Source organism: Ascaphus truei, chromosome 1, assembly GCF_040206685.1.
Source record: "Ascaphus truei isolate aAscTru1 chromosome 1, aAscTru1.hap1, whole genome shotgun sequence".
NCBI classification, from domain to species: domain Eukaryota; kingdom Metazoa; phylum Chordata; class Amphibia; order Anura; family Ascaphidae; genus Ascaphus; species Ascaphus truei.
Window position 1 is genome coordinate 435,178,899 of NC_134483.1, and position 17,209 is coordinate 435,196,107.

General features: G+C 44.9%; 1 protein-coding gene across 6 annotated transcripts in view; it reads right to left on the bottom strand.

Moving 5' to 3' along the window:
* Positions 1-9,647, bottom strand: part of HSPA4L (heat shock protein family A (Hsp70) member 4 like) — a 100,313-nt gene extending 90,666 nt beyond the window's left edge. For 2 of the 6 annotated variants that reach the window (XM_075615529.1, XM_075615510.1), the window contains exons 1-2: positions 9,394-9,646; positions 2,242-2,360 (exon numbers count right to left, since the gene is read on the bottom strand). In XM_075615529.1, the coding sequence (XP_075471644.1) occupies positions 2,242-2,348 (107 nt within the window). In that variant the 5' untranslated portion in view covers positions 2,349-2,360; positions 9,394-9,646. Of the gene's footprint in view, positions 1-2,241; positions 2,361-9,393 lie in introns of all 6 variants that reach the window. The other 4 variants (XM_075615522.1, XM_075615519.1, XM_075615517.1 and 1 more) reach the window with 4 other exon arrangements.
* Between the last annotated feature and the right edge of the window lie 7,562 nt (positions 9,648-17,209).

Consider the following 17,209-nt stretch of genomic DNA (forward strand, 5'->3'; position numbering starts at 1 on the left):
TGCAGCTACTGCTGTTTAAAAATAGATATCTTATTTTAGATGTTACAAAATCAAAAGCTACAGACATGAGGTGGTATGATCTATGATGGTACAGTATGGCTACATTTCATTGTGAACAATATGTGATTGTGATTATATTGTTTGCAAGCACAAAACACTACAACAAAGAACCATACTTTAAATTTAAAGGAAGCAAATTAGTACAATTGACCAAATACAGGGGATATTGCATGGTTTAAAATGATATAACACACTATATAATGTAGCCTTGTTTTTATTAAGGTGTGCAGAGGAGAGGTTTGGTATTGTAGTGCATGATCTCATTGCATTGTTTATGGTGGATTTGTGTGGCACAAATACACCTACAGTACATACTAGTACAAATGATAAAACATAGATTTTATGCATTTCTTTCATGTTTCACATTCATAGATTTGTATCAGTTGCTCATAATGCCCAAAGGCAAGTATTTTAGCACTCTATACTTCATCACTCGTAGGAAAAAACTAAAGGTAATTATAATCTACCAATATCCATTTTAGGCTCAAGCATGGGTATAATAGAAATTAGATTAGATGTGGCATTAATGTCATTTAAAAAATCTAAATTAATCATTTTAAAAATATCTAAAAATATAAAGTCACTGACAATTTTAGTTTTCCATTTAAATAAGGTTACCAATAGGTGAATCAGCTACGTATGATAAAATTGCACTTAAAATGAATCCCGTAACATTAAATAACGAGACCAGGCAGACAAATGAATCTCATGTACTTTCAATTCCTTTAGGAACATGGATGGTTAAATATTTCAACAATTTACACAGAAGTCTGTATTTTGAAAGAGAATGTAAATAGATAAAATTAGCTGTTATGTTCTTGATCTGTAATCGCCAGCTCACCATGTGATTTTGAAAAATACCACACGAGAACACTGAAAATGAAAGGTATCCATTTCTGCACAAACCAAATGCAACAGATATGGCCAAGTCCTCCGAGAAGCACTGTTCTGCTCGGAAATGAAAGGCAGCAAACGCAGCTGTTTAGCTGTAAATAGCATGTGTTAAAGTAGCAAGCTCTTAAGAAAAAAACGTTGTTGAACAAAATAACAGAAAAGTGAGGTACAGTACTTCCACAAACTTGTTACGATGTTTACATTTTTATAATCATATCGTTTTTATATACAACCAGGTCATTATTTCCCATGGTAGACGATTTTATACAAATACAGTAATTGAACACAACCCCCCAAACTACAAATTATAAGCAAGTAACCGAAAAGAAAGGACCACCAAGAATTAGGCCTCGGTCCCGCTGCGCTCGTTGGCGCGGGTGGCGGGTCGCGAGTACCCACCAGCAGGGGAATCCTCGCGAGCCGGTCCCGGTCCCCCCTGGCTGCACAGAGCACTACACGCTGTAGCGCGTCAGCCGCTGGAGACACCAGAGAATGGTGTTTCCTAGCGTTGACGCGTGACGTGTGTGGCTGTGAGCCAATGGGGAGGGGAGGCTTCGGGAGGAGGAGAGGCTTCGGGGAGCAGGGAGGTGTGTGGAGTGAAAGCAGGTGAGTGCCTTTCTCTGTGTGTGTGTGTCTGAGTGCGTGCCTGTCTGTGTGTGTATGTGTCTGAGTGCGTGAGTGCCTGTCTGTGTGTGTGTGTGCCCGAGTGCCTGCCTCTGTCTGTGTGTGTGTGTATGAGTGCGTGAGTGCCTGCCTGTGTGTGCGCGCGTGTGTGTGTGTATGAGTGCGTGAGTGCCTGCCTGTGTGTGTGTGTGCGCGTGTATGAATGAGTGCCTGCGTGTGTGTGTTTAAACTTACCTTCCAGCTCCAGCCCGAGTCCGTGGAGGGAGGGGGGGGAGAGTAGCGGGTCCCTCCGCTCAAGCCACGCCCCCCCTCCCTGTCAATCCGCCCACCTCCCGCCCACCTCCCGATCAAACCTCCCACCTCCCGCCCACCTCCCGCTCCCTACAGACCGCAGATCGCGGTCTGTGTATCTCAGCGCACCGCCTGTCAGCAGCGCAGGTGCGCTGACTCTGGGAGCGGGGCCTTAGCCTAACATGTAATATTGTTAAATGTGATGTAAACGAAAAAAAGGATATTTTAAAGTTGAAATAAATTATTTTAATCAAATCTACATTGGTAGAAAAGAGAAGGAGCAACTTTCCCCTCCACCAGGAAACAGGATTTGTACTACCCTCTCCTCCTCCAGCCTTTTCCCTCTCCGTAGTGCAAGTGTACCGTACTTACGGGGTGCAGCGGTCACTGTACTCATTGGCGATGGTCTCGATGCCTCCGCTCCGAGCCACTGCAATGTGACAGTTCTGGAAACCCAGATCTATGCCCAGCACGGACATTTCTGCATCTGCCTGGACACAAGTTATCATCATCATCATCAATTTGTAAAGCGCCAACATATTCCGCAGCGCGGTACAATGGGGGTATAGAGATTTTATAATTACATAAACACATTAAGTTACATTCAAATACAAATAAGGACTGACATGCACAAAAAGATACAGAGAAATATTGAGGGACCTGCTCCTGATTGTGCGCAATCTACAGGGAGTGAGGGACAATATTGAAACAAAAAGATAAAGTGGTTCATTGTTGGACAGAGTCCTCAGGTTGGAGTATGGTCCAGCCCACAGCTGACCCCATTAATATTTGGGGGGGGGGGGGTGGATGTTAGGGGGTGTTAACGTGGTGTTTGGTCCAACCGCACAGCAGTTCCCAATAGGGTTGGAGGGGGGAAGGGGGTGGGAGATGATAGGGCTATGCTAGAGAGGCTTGCTTGAAAAAGGTGAGGTTTCAAGGAGTTATTAAATGTCTGAAAGCTGGGGGAGAGTCTGATGATGTGTGGTAGGAAATTCCAGAGAGAGGAGGCAGCAAGGAAGAAGTCTTACAGAAGGGAATGAGAAGAGGTGGTAAGGTAGGAGGAAAAGGAGATGTCATGGGCAGGAGGCATTTAGGGATGTATTTGGGGTTGAGGGCTGAGATGTAAGAGGGGGCATAGTTGTTGAGAGCTTTGTCAGAGCTCGGGTTTTAAATTTGATTCTAGAGAATACGGGAAGCCAGTGTAGGGATTTGCATAGTGGAGCAGCAGAAGTGGAGCGGTGAGTGAGGTAGATGAGCCTGGCAGCAGAACTTTGGATGGATTGGAGTTGGGACAGATGGATGAGGGGAATGACAACTAGGCGAAGGTTGCAGTAGTCAAGGCGGGACAAGATGAGTAAGTGAATTAGGATTTTACATTATGAGTTAAAAAAAGGATGTATCTTGGCGATATTTTGGAGGTGGAGACGGCAGGACTTTGTGAGGGAGTAAATGTGAGGAATGAAGGAGAGATCAGTCAAAGATATATAACTACCTTTACGCAAATAGCTATGCCAAAACATATATTAACAGACATAACTGCTACGGTACATGTCATTCTATACAATGAGAGTACAAAGATACAGATGGATGTGTTATATGTGCATATGTGATCTTATAAAAAGTTCAACAATATTTTTATGGATGCATACAAATATAATACTGTGTGTCTCTGTGCATGTGCAAGTGTAGCATTCATGTGTATACATAAAACTGTTTGTGAAGGCATAGGGGTTTATTCACATAAATGCTGTAAGGTACAAAATAAACCAAATAAAGTCTATGATTTAATCCCTGCACGGTATGGCTTAGCAGTTTTGCTTAATGTCGTGTACGTATAATTTTATGTGTGCTCATCTTGTTTGTGCAGATATAACCCTGTATTTGATTATAAAGTGTGTCTGTGTATAATTGAGTGAATGTTTCCTTCTCTTTAAAAATGTCATATACTGTATGAATAGTATGTGATTGTGCGTGGAGATGTTACCATATTTACTGATCGGTTGGTGCACATTGTATATACATTACAATATCAATTTCCTGTTGCCCATACATTTTTATGCACAAATGCTGTTTGGTTAAATATAGGCCCTTTCTATCGCACATAGGTGTTTTAAAACTGGAACTTCGTCCACTCTTATTCATAGTACAAAAAAAAGCTGTGTGCTGTGCACGCGCATAGTAAGTGAAACTTCTTTGACTTTTGTCACAGAAATTGTATTTGTGTTTGTGATGTTTTAATTAAAAATCAAAATACAATTTAATTGACAAAACGCAAATAAATTTGGACTTAGAACGTGCGTGCTCGGCACACATCCCCTGTATTTGCTATTTGCACTAAGCGTGAATTCCTCGTGTGTGTGTGTGACTGCGTCTTCGTGTGACTGCGTGTGCGTGTGACTGCGTGTGCGTGACTGCGTGTGCGTGTGACTCTGTGTGCGTGCGTGTGACTGTGTGTGTGATGTATGCGCACCCCCCCTGCACCTCACATATGCAGAACAAGAGTTACAGATCAGAATGCTTACAGTGCGGCAATATAACCAATAAAGTAGGTCTCTTTCAGGTATTCAGAGACAACCCTTAATTCCCTTTTGCTTCAACCCCAGAATAGGTATAATCCAGAGCCCTTACAAGATAGTAAAAAACAGACAAGATAGGGGGAGCATGGGATTAGAAATATGCGCAATACAAATGCAGATAATATACAGCTGACAACGTCTTGGTGTAGTGGACAAGGGGCAAACCTCATAGAATAATAATATACTTACACGGCCTTGTGTAAGCAAATATAAGGATTGGTATCTTTTTGGATGAGTCCTGGCTCTTCCAAGGTAAGTATATGTAAGTCAATATATATATATATACTCACACGGCCCAGTGTGAGTAGTGGTGGAGGGTAGGTATCTTTGGGGTTAATTTAACCCATCCAAGAGCTTAATAGACCGGACGTGGGAGATTGCCCCTCAAGTACAACTTCAACAGGAACTCGCTTCCCGGTTGCTTGTGGTCAAGCAATCTCTCTCCCCGGTGCCGCGGTGAAGGGGGACAAGTGAGGCACGGATTCAGTATAGGTTAAAAAATGACAATTTATTGATAAAATCCAAAAAAGTGAACTCACATACACAATAGTGAACCCCTGGCCTTCCCACGTAGCCCAGTGTCAAGCCTCAGCAGCAGGTTGCTCCGTCCCCGAGCTCGAATTGACAGCTGTTTGTGTCCCACGGAGGCTTCCGTAGCCAGTTCTCACAGCCGAAAGTGCAGCAGAGCAGAGCGGTGCCATCTTTCTGCACCCCGGACGCGGGGACGGAGCAACCTGCTGCTGAGGCTTGACACTGGGCTACGTGGGAAGGCCAGGGGTTCACTATTGTGTATGTCAGTTTACTTTTTTGGATTTTATCAATAAATTGTAATTTTTTAACCTATACTGAATCCGTGCCTCACTTGTCCCCCTTCACCGCGGCACCGGGGAGAGAGATTGCTTGACCACAAGCAACCGGGAAGCGAGTTCCTGTTGAAGTTGTACTTGAGGGTAATCTCCCACGTCCGGTCTATTAAGCTCTTGGATGGGCTAAATTAACCCCAAAGATACCTACCCTCCACCACTACTCACACTGGGCCGTGTGAGTATATATATATATATTGACTTACATATACTTACCTTGGAAGAGCCAGGACTCATCCAAAAAGATACCAATCCTTATATTTGCTTACACAAGGCTGTGTAAGTATATTATTATTCTATGAGGTTTGCACCTTGTCCACTACACCAAGACGTTGTCAGCTGTATATTATCTGCATTTGTATTGCGCATCTTTCTAATCCCATGCTCCCCCTATCTTGTCTGTTTTTCACCTCACATATGCCCCTGCACCTCGCATATCCCCCGGCACCTCACATATGCCCCTGCACCTCGCATATGCCCCTGCACCTCGCATATGCCCCTGCACCTCGCATATGCCCCTGCACCTCGCATATGCCCCTGCACCTCACATCACCCCCCTGCACCTCACATCATCCAACTGCACCTCACAAATCCCCCTGCACCTCACATCACCCCCCTGCACCTCCTCACCTCACATCACCCCCCTTCGCCTCCTCACCTCACATCACCCCCTACACCTCCCCTCACCCCCTGCACCTCAGATCACGGCGGCAGAGCAGGCAGGACTGCGCGCTGTCTATAGCTCCCTCAGTGTGGATTTATCAGTGTGGTAGGAGGAGGAGGGATGGGCACAGGTTGTGTTGCCCCGCAGTGCCGGGGTTCAGGGCAGGGAGGACGGCGAGGAGGCCCATGTGTGACTGTAGCTGAGGAACACCATGATGCCGGTGGGGGGGGGGGGGGAGCGGGGGAATAGAGGGGTAAGGGGGGGAGAGGGGTGGGGGAAGGTTTTACCTCTGGGTCTCAAACACCAACTATCTCCGACCTCCTTATGGAGGGGTCAAAGGTGAGGAGGAGTCATGTTGCGATAGCAGGAAACAGAAGACAGATTATAATACTGCTGGGTGTCTGGTGGAGCTGTAGAGGTCAGAGGGAGGTCCCATTCGGGTTAGGAAAGGGGGGGGGGTGTCCCGGTCAGGCGGTCTCTGCTGTCCCAGCCGCACCGGCAGCTGCCTGTCATGTCTGTGCAGGTGCCTGCGGGTCGCTGTTTGTGGGTGGCGGGGTGCAGTGCGGCATGGCAGCGTGCGTGTGGGGGGGGAACAGCGCCGCTACCAGACGCTTCTGCGCATGTGTGGCGTCTGTCAGCGGCGCCATCACAACTGCGCATGCGCGACATGGCAGCGGGCACGGGACAGGGAACGGCAGCCGCATATGTCAGCAGCCTTATGGGGGGAGCAGCGCCCGTTAGGAGCGGCACCGGGTGACAGAGGGAGTGTGGGGGGAGCGGCGGCCATTACATGACGTCACTTCCGTTTCATATTTCATTTCCATCTCTCCAGTTTTGCTCCATCAGAACTAGGTGCCACTAAAGAAGTTTCACTTCAAAAACTGAGCAAAATCTATAACTGAACAGACTTCACGAAAACCTCTTACAGTGACAGGTTCTACAATAAAGGATGATAGCCATTTTAGACCATTTAAGTGAATGTTCATTAATGATTAATACATGCTTTTTGCAATGTATTCAATAGACTCAATAAAGTACCCCCCAGTGCCTTAAAGTGAATGCACAAATCTATTTGCTTTGAAAAAAAAATTGTGCCCGCAATTTGGGGTGACTGCATTTGCTACTAACAACCCAATAGTGGAATATCTAAACTTCTAGATATGCAATTTATATGTGCACTACCTGTGAGAGGTCAAGGGTGGGGAAAACTGCAGGCTGACCATTGGGCTACCTTGCCTTCTTCCTTACCAATAAAAATGTATATCACTACATATAAAATAAAAACGCATTAATCTCATGGACTGCCCCAAAATGTAACAAGTGTCCAAGTCATAACACTTTCTGTATATATGAAATAACAAATCATATAGTTGTATTTGTTATAGACGTAAAGACTGAAACAGATGCACACCCCTACGTATCAGAGGGTCTTGGTGAATAAAAAGGGAAATATGGTTTTGAGTTTTAAGGAAAACCTAAAAGAGGGTCTGGGAACAGGAACCGAGACTAAAAACACTGAATTTGTAAGTGTTTGTAAAGTGACGGAAATATAACACTCCCTTATTATACACGTGGTACACACACAAACCGGTTGTACACGCACAAACCTATGTGATAAGTGTCTCTCAGTGGCTCTCCCTGCTGTGTACGATAGCAATGCTGTCTCTGAGCTAACCGGTGACATATATATGAATGTGTGTATATATCCCTCTCAGTGCTTATACACACACGCACATATATTTCTTATGTTTACTGCTTTGAATGAAACCGGCTAAACATCTCTCTTCTAACCTTTCTCTGCATGTTTGTGTCTATGAATATATATTCACATCATATTCTTATCTGCTGCACCTCCTGTTTCTGTCCATATAACAGTAACCTACTTGTGTATGTATGTATGTGGATGTATGTGGATTGATTATATATATATCAGAATAAATGATATATTGCAGAATAACCTTTTGTATTTGGACTAACAATTTATGTCATGGGGCAAGTTTTCGAGAGTTCTCCTCGCTTCCTCAGGTCAGCAACTGGACTAACACGGCTATTTCCGTTTTATATATATACACACACACTGTATGCTAGGTGATAATGGTGAAAGGCAGGGTTGCAGACCTAAGACATGTGAATATGCTCACAAGTGACCTCAGCACTGGCACACGTGTTCCCTGATATCCTCTCTGCTCTCGATGCTTGAGCCATATTGGCTGTACTGCCCCACGTGGCTTCCCTCCTCCCCGAGGATCCTGGGACTTGTAGTCCCGCGCTGCGTTTTGCAGTGCTACCTAAGATGGCCGCCACAGTCTTATCCTTCTGCTCATGCGCACTGCATCCTACTGTGCCTGTGCAAACTTAAGATGGCTGCCCCCACACTCCCGGTCCTGCGCGGAGCTCCGATCAACCTGGCAGCTCCCCTCCACCGGAGGTAAGAGGGGGCTCGGCTACAATATTTATATAGTTGGCAAATAACAATGAATGGGAACATTTTGAATGAAATCAATAGAAGAATGAAGATGGGGTAGAGCGCATTTGGAAGAAACAAGACAATATTTCAAGGGAACCTTGCATTGTGCCTCAATAGAAAAGTTTTCGAGGAGTGCCTTCTGCCCGTGCTGAATTATGGATGTGAAACTTGTACCCTAAATGCGAAGATAATTGAGACGTTTCAGACAACGCCGAGAATTATGGAGAGATGTATGCTGGGTATTACCCGAAGAGGCAGGAAAAAGAATGAATGTGACAAAACCACAAAGTAAAGTCTGTGGCATCATCACAAGGGTGAAGAAATGAAAATGGCAGACTGCCAGATATAGCGCAAGAAGAAATGGCCATCGTAGGACAAAGATGGTACTCAACTGGATTCCAGGATAGATTAAAAGACAAAGACAACAACCAGAAGTAAGGCTGCGCTTATAGTGCCGTCGTCGGCGACAGCGACGCAACAAAACAAACGCACTGCCGCCGTCGCATGCGCTTATAGTAAGCGCGACTCGACGGATTGGTCGCGATCGCTGGAAGTCATCTCTATTTGATTTTTCCAGCGACCGTAGCCTGACCGTCGCCGGCACTATAAGCGTAGCCCAAGATGGAAGGATGAAATCAGACAATGTGTTGGAGCAAAGTGGAGAAGAGGCATCCGCAATAACTGGAAGCTCATCGGGGGAGGCCTTCACCCAGCAGCGGATAGACAAGGGCTGAAGGTGATTATAACGATAAATATGTATGGCAGTCATGTGGCTAAGAATGGCAATGAGGACACTATTTCTTTATGAATATATATATATATACACACACACACAGGTATATATTTCTACTTTATGCTATATATACCAAATATGTTATGCATGTATATATAGTTAAAATAGCTAGTTAGAGGTGCTTATTACAGACACACAGATAAGACAGTATGTATGTTCACCTGTTGCTGATGATGATGCACTTAGTGCAGTGTATGCAAGTCTAGGAGTGATGCAGGAATGTGTTAGTATCTATATATCTCCCCTCCTCTCACCGCTGTATACCTGTATGTATCAGTATAGAGACGGTTTATACACACAGTGCATCTATATATATATATGAGGTAGGTGTGACGACGCCCTGTCCTACTACTCGCGCTCCGTGTCACTGCGGCTCCAGCTGCCACCAACCGCCGGTCTCGTGCTCACTGCGCGTGCGCACCGTTGCAGGGTGATGCTGGGGAGAAGGGAAGCAGGCAGCGGCTCGCGCGAGCATCCAGGTGTCACACGGCGCAGAGAGGGATGGTTGGGTGAGGGGGCGGGGCTTGGTTTAAGCGGATGCTGATTGGTCGCTGTCCCTTTCCCTAGTGCGAGTGACAGGTTTAGGAGCTGCTTTGAGTCTGTCACTGGCGGAGGATTCGTGCAGGTCCCAGTGATGTGAAGACACGCTCCCTGCACAACTCCTCAGCATGATGCATTCACTATAATGCGATAGCATTTTTCCAACTTCATTTATTATTTTATTTATTAAAAGTAAAACACCAGTTTCTCCCAATAATTATGTTTTTTGTGTGTTGCTTTTGTCCCATAGAGCTTACCATGTGGTAAACAGTACTTGCCTGAAGCATTGGGAGATAATGTGAATAGCCCAAGGTGCCTGGGAACTAAACTGAGTTCATCCATTTTACTGTACAGGGGGTACATGCAATGGCGTTACCCACTGAACCACTCCTTGCAATGGAGATTTGGTACTTAGCCTCTTCAATCAATGGGGTGCATGCAACACATTGTGATAAATAAGTATCAAGATGACTTAATTTGCTCTTTAGTGCAGTGTATATATATATATATATATATATATATATATATATATATATATATATATATATATATATATTTTTTTTTTTTAATTGAAAGATTCAACAGCGTCTGGATGTGTACTAGCTTCACAGTAGACTCCTGACAACAAACAGACCGCCACAAATATTAGCACAGATGACCTGTATAAATACAATTGTAAAAAAATATTCTTTTAAAATATGGGAACTCAGATGGTGGTCTTAAATTGTTAGTGTGTAAAAAATATACAAAATGATAAAAAAATATATGTATATATATATTGTGTGTTAAAAAATACACTAAATAAAAAATAAAAAAATTAAAAAGAACTGTTGTAAAAAAACAGTGTAGCAGGCTTCCCCCTAGCCCCCCTTACCACCGCAGGAGAACGGGGACCCCCATGGTATGTCGGGGAGCTGCGGGGGCTGCCGGCGACATTAGTTACTGGGTGTCGCCATCTTGTAGGAGCTCGCGGTTGCGCAGTGTAGTTGCACACACGCTGTACAGTGCCAGGAGTGCCGGCGGCAAGGTTAAGGTTGGCGTGAGGTCGCACATGCGTAGAGCCACCGCGGTAGCCATTACAGGATCGCACGTGCGCAGTAAAGATAGCGCACGCGGTTCCAATGCTACAGGTCCTGAGTGGACTACAATTCCCAGCATCCTCTGGGGATTGCCCTTTCACCCACATCACGTGCAGCCAGCCAGCAAATAAGGCCTCGTTCAGGGTGTCAGCTGCAGGACTCGGAGTGAGGGCGTGAGGGAGGCAGTGCTGCAGTTTGCTGGGCGATCTGTGTTTATCCCCCAGCAGACTTTTCAGCGTTGGGGAGGGGGCGGAGTTACACACGGCAGGGTAAGTATCCAAGTTGCAGTCATGAAATCATTCTGAAGAATGATTTCATTGGCTGCCGTGGTCCCTGTGACGCTGCTGCAGCTCCAAAAAACGAAATTTTCGTTTATTGAAACTGTAGTCAGCTTCAACTCCTGGCTTCGGAGACAGGGCAGTTGCTACCCTGAAAACCAGTATTCAAATTGAATACTTTGTTTCTCACGGCAGCACGCACGGCAGCACGCCCTCCCTCCGAAGCCAGCACCCTGAACGAGGCCTAAGGTTTTGCAGCTTCTCCTGTGGAGGAAGGCTACAATGTTGCGGGGACCACGTTTATCAGATGGAGCTGGGAGCAGGAAGGGGGAGGAAGTGTGTAAGGAGCAAGGCTCTTACACTAGGCCAGGTTACCCCCAGGTCCCAGGTAGGTCCCACTCCCCACTAGGTTAGTGGGTAAGTTCTTAGGGAAGGCCCCTTTAGAGAGGGATCCTGCCCTTAGGTGTGTGAAAGTCTTGTCAGTGACATAGCTGTCGTGCTGAGTGCTCTGACTAGAAGACACAGATGAGATCCAATGTAATATTACACCTCAGATCCTCCGCTCATAGAAATAAGAGAAAAACAGACCATAGAGCAGATTTGCTAAAACAAAAAAAGACAATGCACTCACACAGGGCGCTCTGTCTGAAGCATTAAGACCACCCTGGGTCCAGGAACCATCACAGACAGCGCACACCAGCCTCACTCCTCTCTCACCCCTATCTGTGGGGATGACGTCACTTCCGGAAGCGTCGCTGTCACCAGGAAACACATGAATGTGGTGGGGGTCCTGCAGCTTGTGCTTTGCTTGGTAGTCTGGTCCTGCTCCACTGCCCTATGCGTTTTGTTCCGTAGGAACTTCCTCAGGGGTATATAATTGGTGATTTGCGTTGCAAACAGGTGCAAAGTAGAAAAGTGCATACTTAAGTCACAATTGAATACAAACTCGAAAGGAACTGAATACACAGGAGTATGCAATGCTACAATGATAAAGAGAAGATAATTGCTAATACAGACAAGCAGAAACCAAAACGGATCTACTTACATACTGTATTGCAAATCTTATGAGATATGAATTCATACATAGAGCATCAGGGAAGAAAGTTCTTATAGTTTAATAATACGTGCATACCCTAGTGCTTAAAGTATATATCTCAAAATCTCAATATAATATTAATGTGCATTAAAAAATGCAAATTCATATTTAAAATCCAAACATATATTGGAATACATTTATATTGTAACAGATACTCTGATACAATTTTAAAAAGGGAACAATCAAAATTAAGCATATAATAATATAAATAATCCAAGGGACATGAATAATGTTTAACCTCTTCATCGCCTTATTCTAATGCACAGCATGTGAGTGTGAGATGATTTTGGCTTTTTCGAACTCTATATTTTGAAGCTTTTTTTGCTGTGTTGCACTATTTCCCCCTTTTTTTATTCTTGCATATACCTGGGAGTATTTGAGCTCCATATACTGCACCACATATATTTATAAATAATGAAACCCACACGGAAAATGTAGGTCCTTTGATTAAAGTGACTTGATTTTATAAAGCAACTAGCTTTGGTGCCCGGCTTCGTCCGGGGAATGTAATATTGAATACATGTCCCTGGCCCCCCTCTCTCCCCCCCCATTGCCGGCACATCTCCCCAGGCACCCCCCCCCCCTGCTGCTGGATGTAGTGCGGGGTGAGATTTGTCTCTGTCTGTGTCTCCCCCCGCGCCCCCCCTGTTGATACATCTCCCCCTGCTAGCTGGCACATCTCCCCCCTACCCCCCCGCTGACACATCTCCCCCTTACCCCCCCGCTGACACATCTCCCCCCTACCCCCCCACTGACACATCTCCCATCACACACACACACACAGCCCCGATCCAGGCAAGGACATGCCCCCTGCCTTAGTAGCCACGCCCCCCGCCCCCTGCTCTAACAGATTTGCTGGACAGCAGAGGGAAATTTAGAATGTCCATAATTTGGGAGGTGAGTCACATTGGAAGCTTAAAATAGTTGTGTTGACCTACAAATCTGCAGCAGAATGTACCGTGAAAGTTTCGTGGTGCCGTTTCTGAGATTTCGACGCTTCAATCATACAAACAGACGGAATCCAACTTAAAATTATAGTATAGATTCACGTGTAGCTTTGAAATAACATATCAATACCTCCATAAGTCCACATATATTTATAAATAATAGATCCCACAGAACAAGTCCTCTTGATAGAAGTAAATTGAAGTAATAAAGCATATCCATATACATCAAATATACCAAAGAGCGAGACTGGGGTCTACCCCTAAGGGAAAACTTGATGTAAATACAGTCCTTATTCTTCACAAACCCATGTAAAAAATGCAATGAAAAATTAACACAATCCACGATTTAACGGGACAGTATCCATTGTAAAAGAGACTGTTGAGATGCTTATGGGATCACGATTAATGTGGACTCGAAATAGCGTGCTCCTGCCATGAAGATGATGAACAGCTGCAAGAACGGAATGGCTATGCACAGCAATATGAAACATTCTTTATGAGTGTATCCAGGTCACCTGATGGCTACTATTCTGCCCCTTGGGCTGGCAGTAAACCCTGGTACAATCAGGTTGCCAGTAGTTGATACGGGATTTCCCCCCTCTGCAGAGCTGCATTTGAGTGACAGCGGGAGGCGGTGACATCAGGCATGGGCATTACCAATCATGAGCCAGACCTGGTGCCCTCCTCCTGGCAGTACTTAAAGGCAGGACCGCCCTAAATTTGTTGGTTGTCCTTCCCCACCGAGGAAGGCAGGTCACACAGTGGAAAAGCTGATATTGGGCCTTCTCCCGTCCTCTTCCCTACGGGGGAGAGCGAGTGTGGACCATACCTCTGCCAGGGAGGTAGGGAAGAGCTAGGACGGCTGCGGGTGCCCTTGGCCTGTAATGACGGTCCAGGGACTATCCTTGAGTGAATAGCGGAGAGTACTGCATTGGGCAGAACCTGCCTTGTTCCTGTAACTGTACAGAAGAGTAATAAACCCGTTCCTGTTATACCTCCTGCCTGGTGCGTGACCTTACTGGGGGAGAGGTAATAAAATTATACCATGGGAGATCACCTTCAGTTCCTGGAGCCTTACGACAGATGTAGGCGCTGCACTGCTAAAGAGATATGTGGGGCCCAGAAGCCTAGTCCTGTGTCCCCACTACCACCGGCGGACGACTCAGCCCTCCTGTTACCAGTAGGTATCATGCACCACACGACCAGTGATGGCCAAATCTCCCACCGGGTGGGGGAAACACCGTTACATGAGAAAAACATTTTTATGAAAAATCCCCCTTCCTCCAATCCTAACACAATAATCCCTCCAATCCTAGCACAATAATCCCCCCTCCTCCAATCCTAGCATAATAATCCCTCCAATCCTAGCACAATAATTCCTCTAAACCTAACACAAGCCCCACCCCCTACATCCTAACACACATGCAATTTACATTGTGGGGAGGCCTCTAGTGCCGCGCTAATAAAGGCCCAATTCCTAGCGTACGCAGGGTTTACACTGGAGATGTTATGGATTACAGGTATTTTCTGGCATATAACGCATAATGAATACAGGTCACAGGTACATATATACATAGTATCATTGTAAGGCCTAGTATAGCTTAGAGTATACTGTTAAAATCCTGGTTTTCTTGTCTTAGAAATAATAGCTTGTTTTGCTCAGAAGTGGCAGGATATTGGGACAGGTTACATAGACATAAATGGGGAACTAACACCGGTAAACACGCCGTGGTTTGAACGGTAACTTATGAAATATCATATGTCACTAACTGTAATTCCTAAGATCGTAAACATCATACGTCACTAACTGTAATTCCTATAGCGTAAACATCATACGTCACAAACCACAGAGTATGGACACATGACACGTGACACGTACGCAGTAAACAATGCACTCTATAATAGGTTTGCCCGACTCCATGTTAGACCAGAGAGAGAACCGAACTTAGGTGTGAAGTCACACAGATGAGACTGGGACTGGCTGACCTATCGTAATATCTTTTGGTTTGTGAGTATTGACAATGCATATCTAGTTATAATCTCTGCATAGTTAGGAATGGATTGGTAACATACTGTAACTGCTAGCCATTAGCTTATAAGAAGCTTGTTCTGATATTTCTGATATTTCTGAATATTGTTGTGATACAATAAATGATAAACCTTTTCTTTTACAAACTCTGAGTACCCTTTCTTTATAATTATCTCACGATACCCTCCATATCATAATATGTGAGAGTGTGGCCGAGACTTTTTCAAGTGCAACATTGTGGTTTGTGTTCTCTGCTTAGTGCAGGATATAACTCACCATAAGGCGACACTTGATAAAGGAAGGTAGGTGATTGAACCCAGATTAGAGACCGGGCCCAGCAGCAGGAGAGAGAGGCCTGGTGCAGGGGGGAGGGGGAGAGGAAGAGAGCTGGGGTCCAGCCACTTCCACCACTGGCTGGACCACCCTCAGCCTCTGGGCCAAGGACAGTTTCTCCCCCCCCCCCCCCCCTGTCGGCAGCCCTGGCTGTAATGGAAACATTGTATGATAATGGGGAAAGGCAGGGGTGCAGACCTGTCTGAGCTCACCCGTGATATTTTTATTGGCTGTACACTGTACGGTGGAGGGGGATTGTCACTTTACTACCCACCATAACTTAATTTAATGTGTAGTTAAATATGAAACACTTCTTGTCTCCTGCAGGGGTGCTCAACTCCAGTCCTCAAGACCCCCCAAAAGGTCAGGTTTTAAGGATACCCCTGCTTCAGCACAGGTGAGCCAATCAGTGGCTCAGTCTTCAGCTGATTAAACGACCGGTGCTGAAGCTAGAATATCATTAAAACCCAACCTGTTGGGATCTTTAGGACTGGAGTTGAGCACCCCTGGTTCACTGTAATATCCCTCACATTTGAAGCACTTCCCTTTCCTTGTGTAAAGGAGAATGTTTTGGTCTTTGCTCTGTATCTTGGAGGGTATCTATGAAACAAAAAAGTGTGTGTGTGTGTGTGTGTGTGTACATACATACATACATACATACATACATACATACATACATACATACATACATACATACATACATACATACATACATACATACATACATACATACATACATACATACATACCCAGTCACTTCTCCATTATTACAATATAAATCCATGTTGACAATATATTTCCTCCATAATATCTAGTAAAAAAAACACACAAAATTGGAGGTCAAAAATGACGACAAACCGCTTTCCTCAATGACCAATTCCTTGTCAATCTGGGAAAATCCAAAACTCTGAAAGAAATCCTTAATGGCCCCCCTTTTTGATAATAACAGAATTTGCTCCAGGAATGGATAGAAAAGATGTTACAATCTGGAAACAAAAAGGCTTTACGAGACTATTGGATCTGGAGGGTAGAAATACTATAAAAACATTTGAACAAATTAGATCAGAAAAAGACGTGACACATTCAGATTTTTTTTTTAGATACCTCCAGATAAGAGCATTTTATAACAAATTCAACCACCGACTCCCATTAACAAAATGTGAAAAACTCTGTATATTAGAAAATGATACTAGGGGACTCACATCTCGAATGTATGAGAAGTGATCTGTTCTAATCCCGAATACTCCAGGAAAATGACGTTTGTGTTTCAGTGGGAAGCGAATCTTAGCGGGGGAGATACTAGAAGATGAAGAGTGGGAGGAGATCTTCATTGCAGTCACCAATAGCTCAATTTGCACGACTCTAAGGGAGAACGGATATAAGGTAATGGTGAGGTGGTATCTCACCCCGCTAAAATTGTCAACATTTGTTACAGGTTACTCCCCATTGTGCCCGAAACAATGTGGAGAAACCGCTGACTTGTTACATATGCTGTGGTCCTGCCCTCAGATTGCCCAGCTCTGGGAGAAAATTAGAGATTGGCTAGAGAGGATTTGGGGCTGTTCCTCTTAAATAGAAAATTGCCAGGCAGCTTCAGGACTGAAAGTAAATAAATTGCACATTTTGCAACAGCAACTAGATGCGAGATCGCAGCATTATGGACCCCAAGATTTGG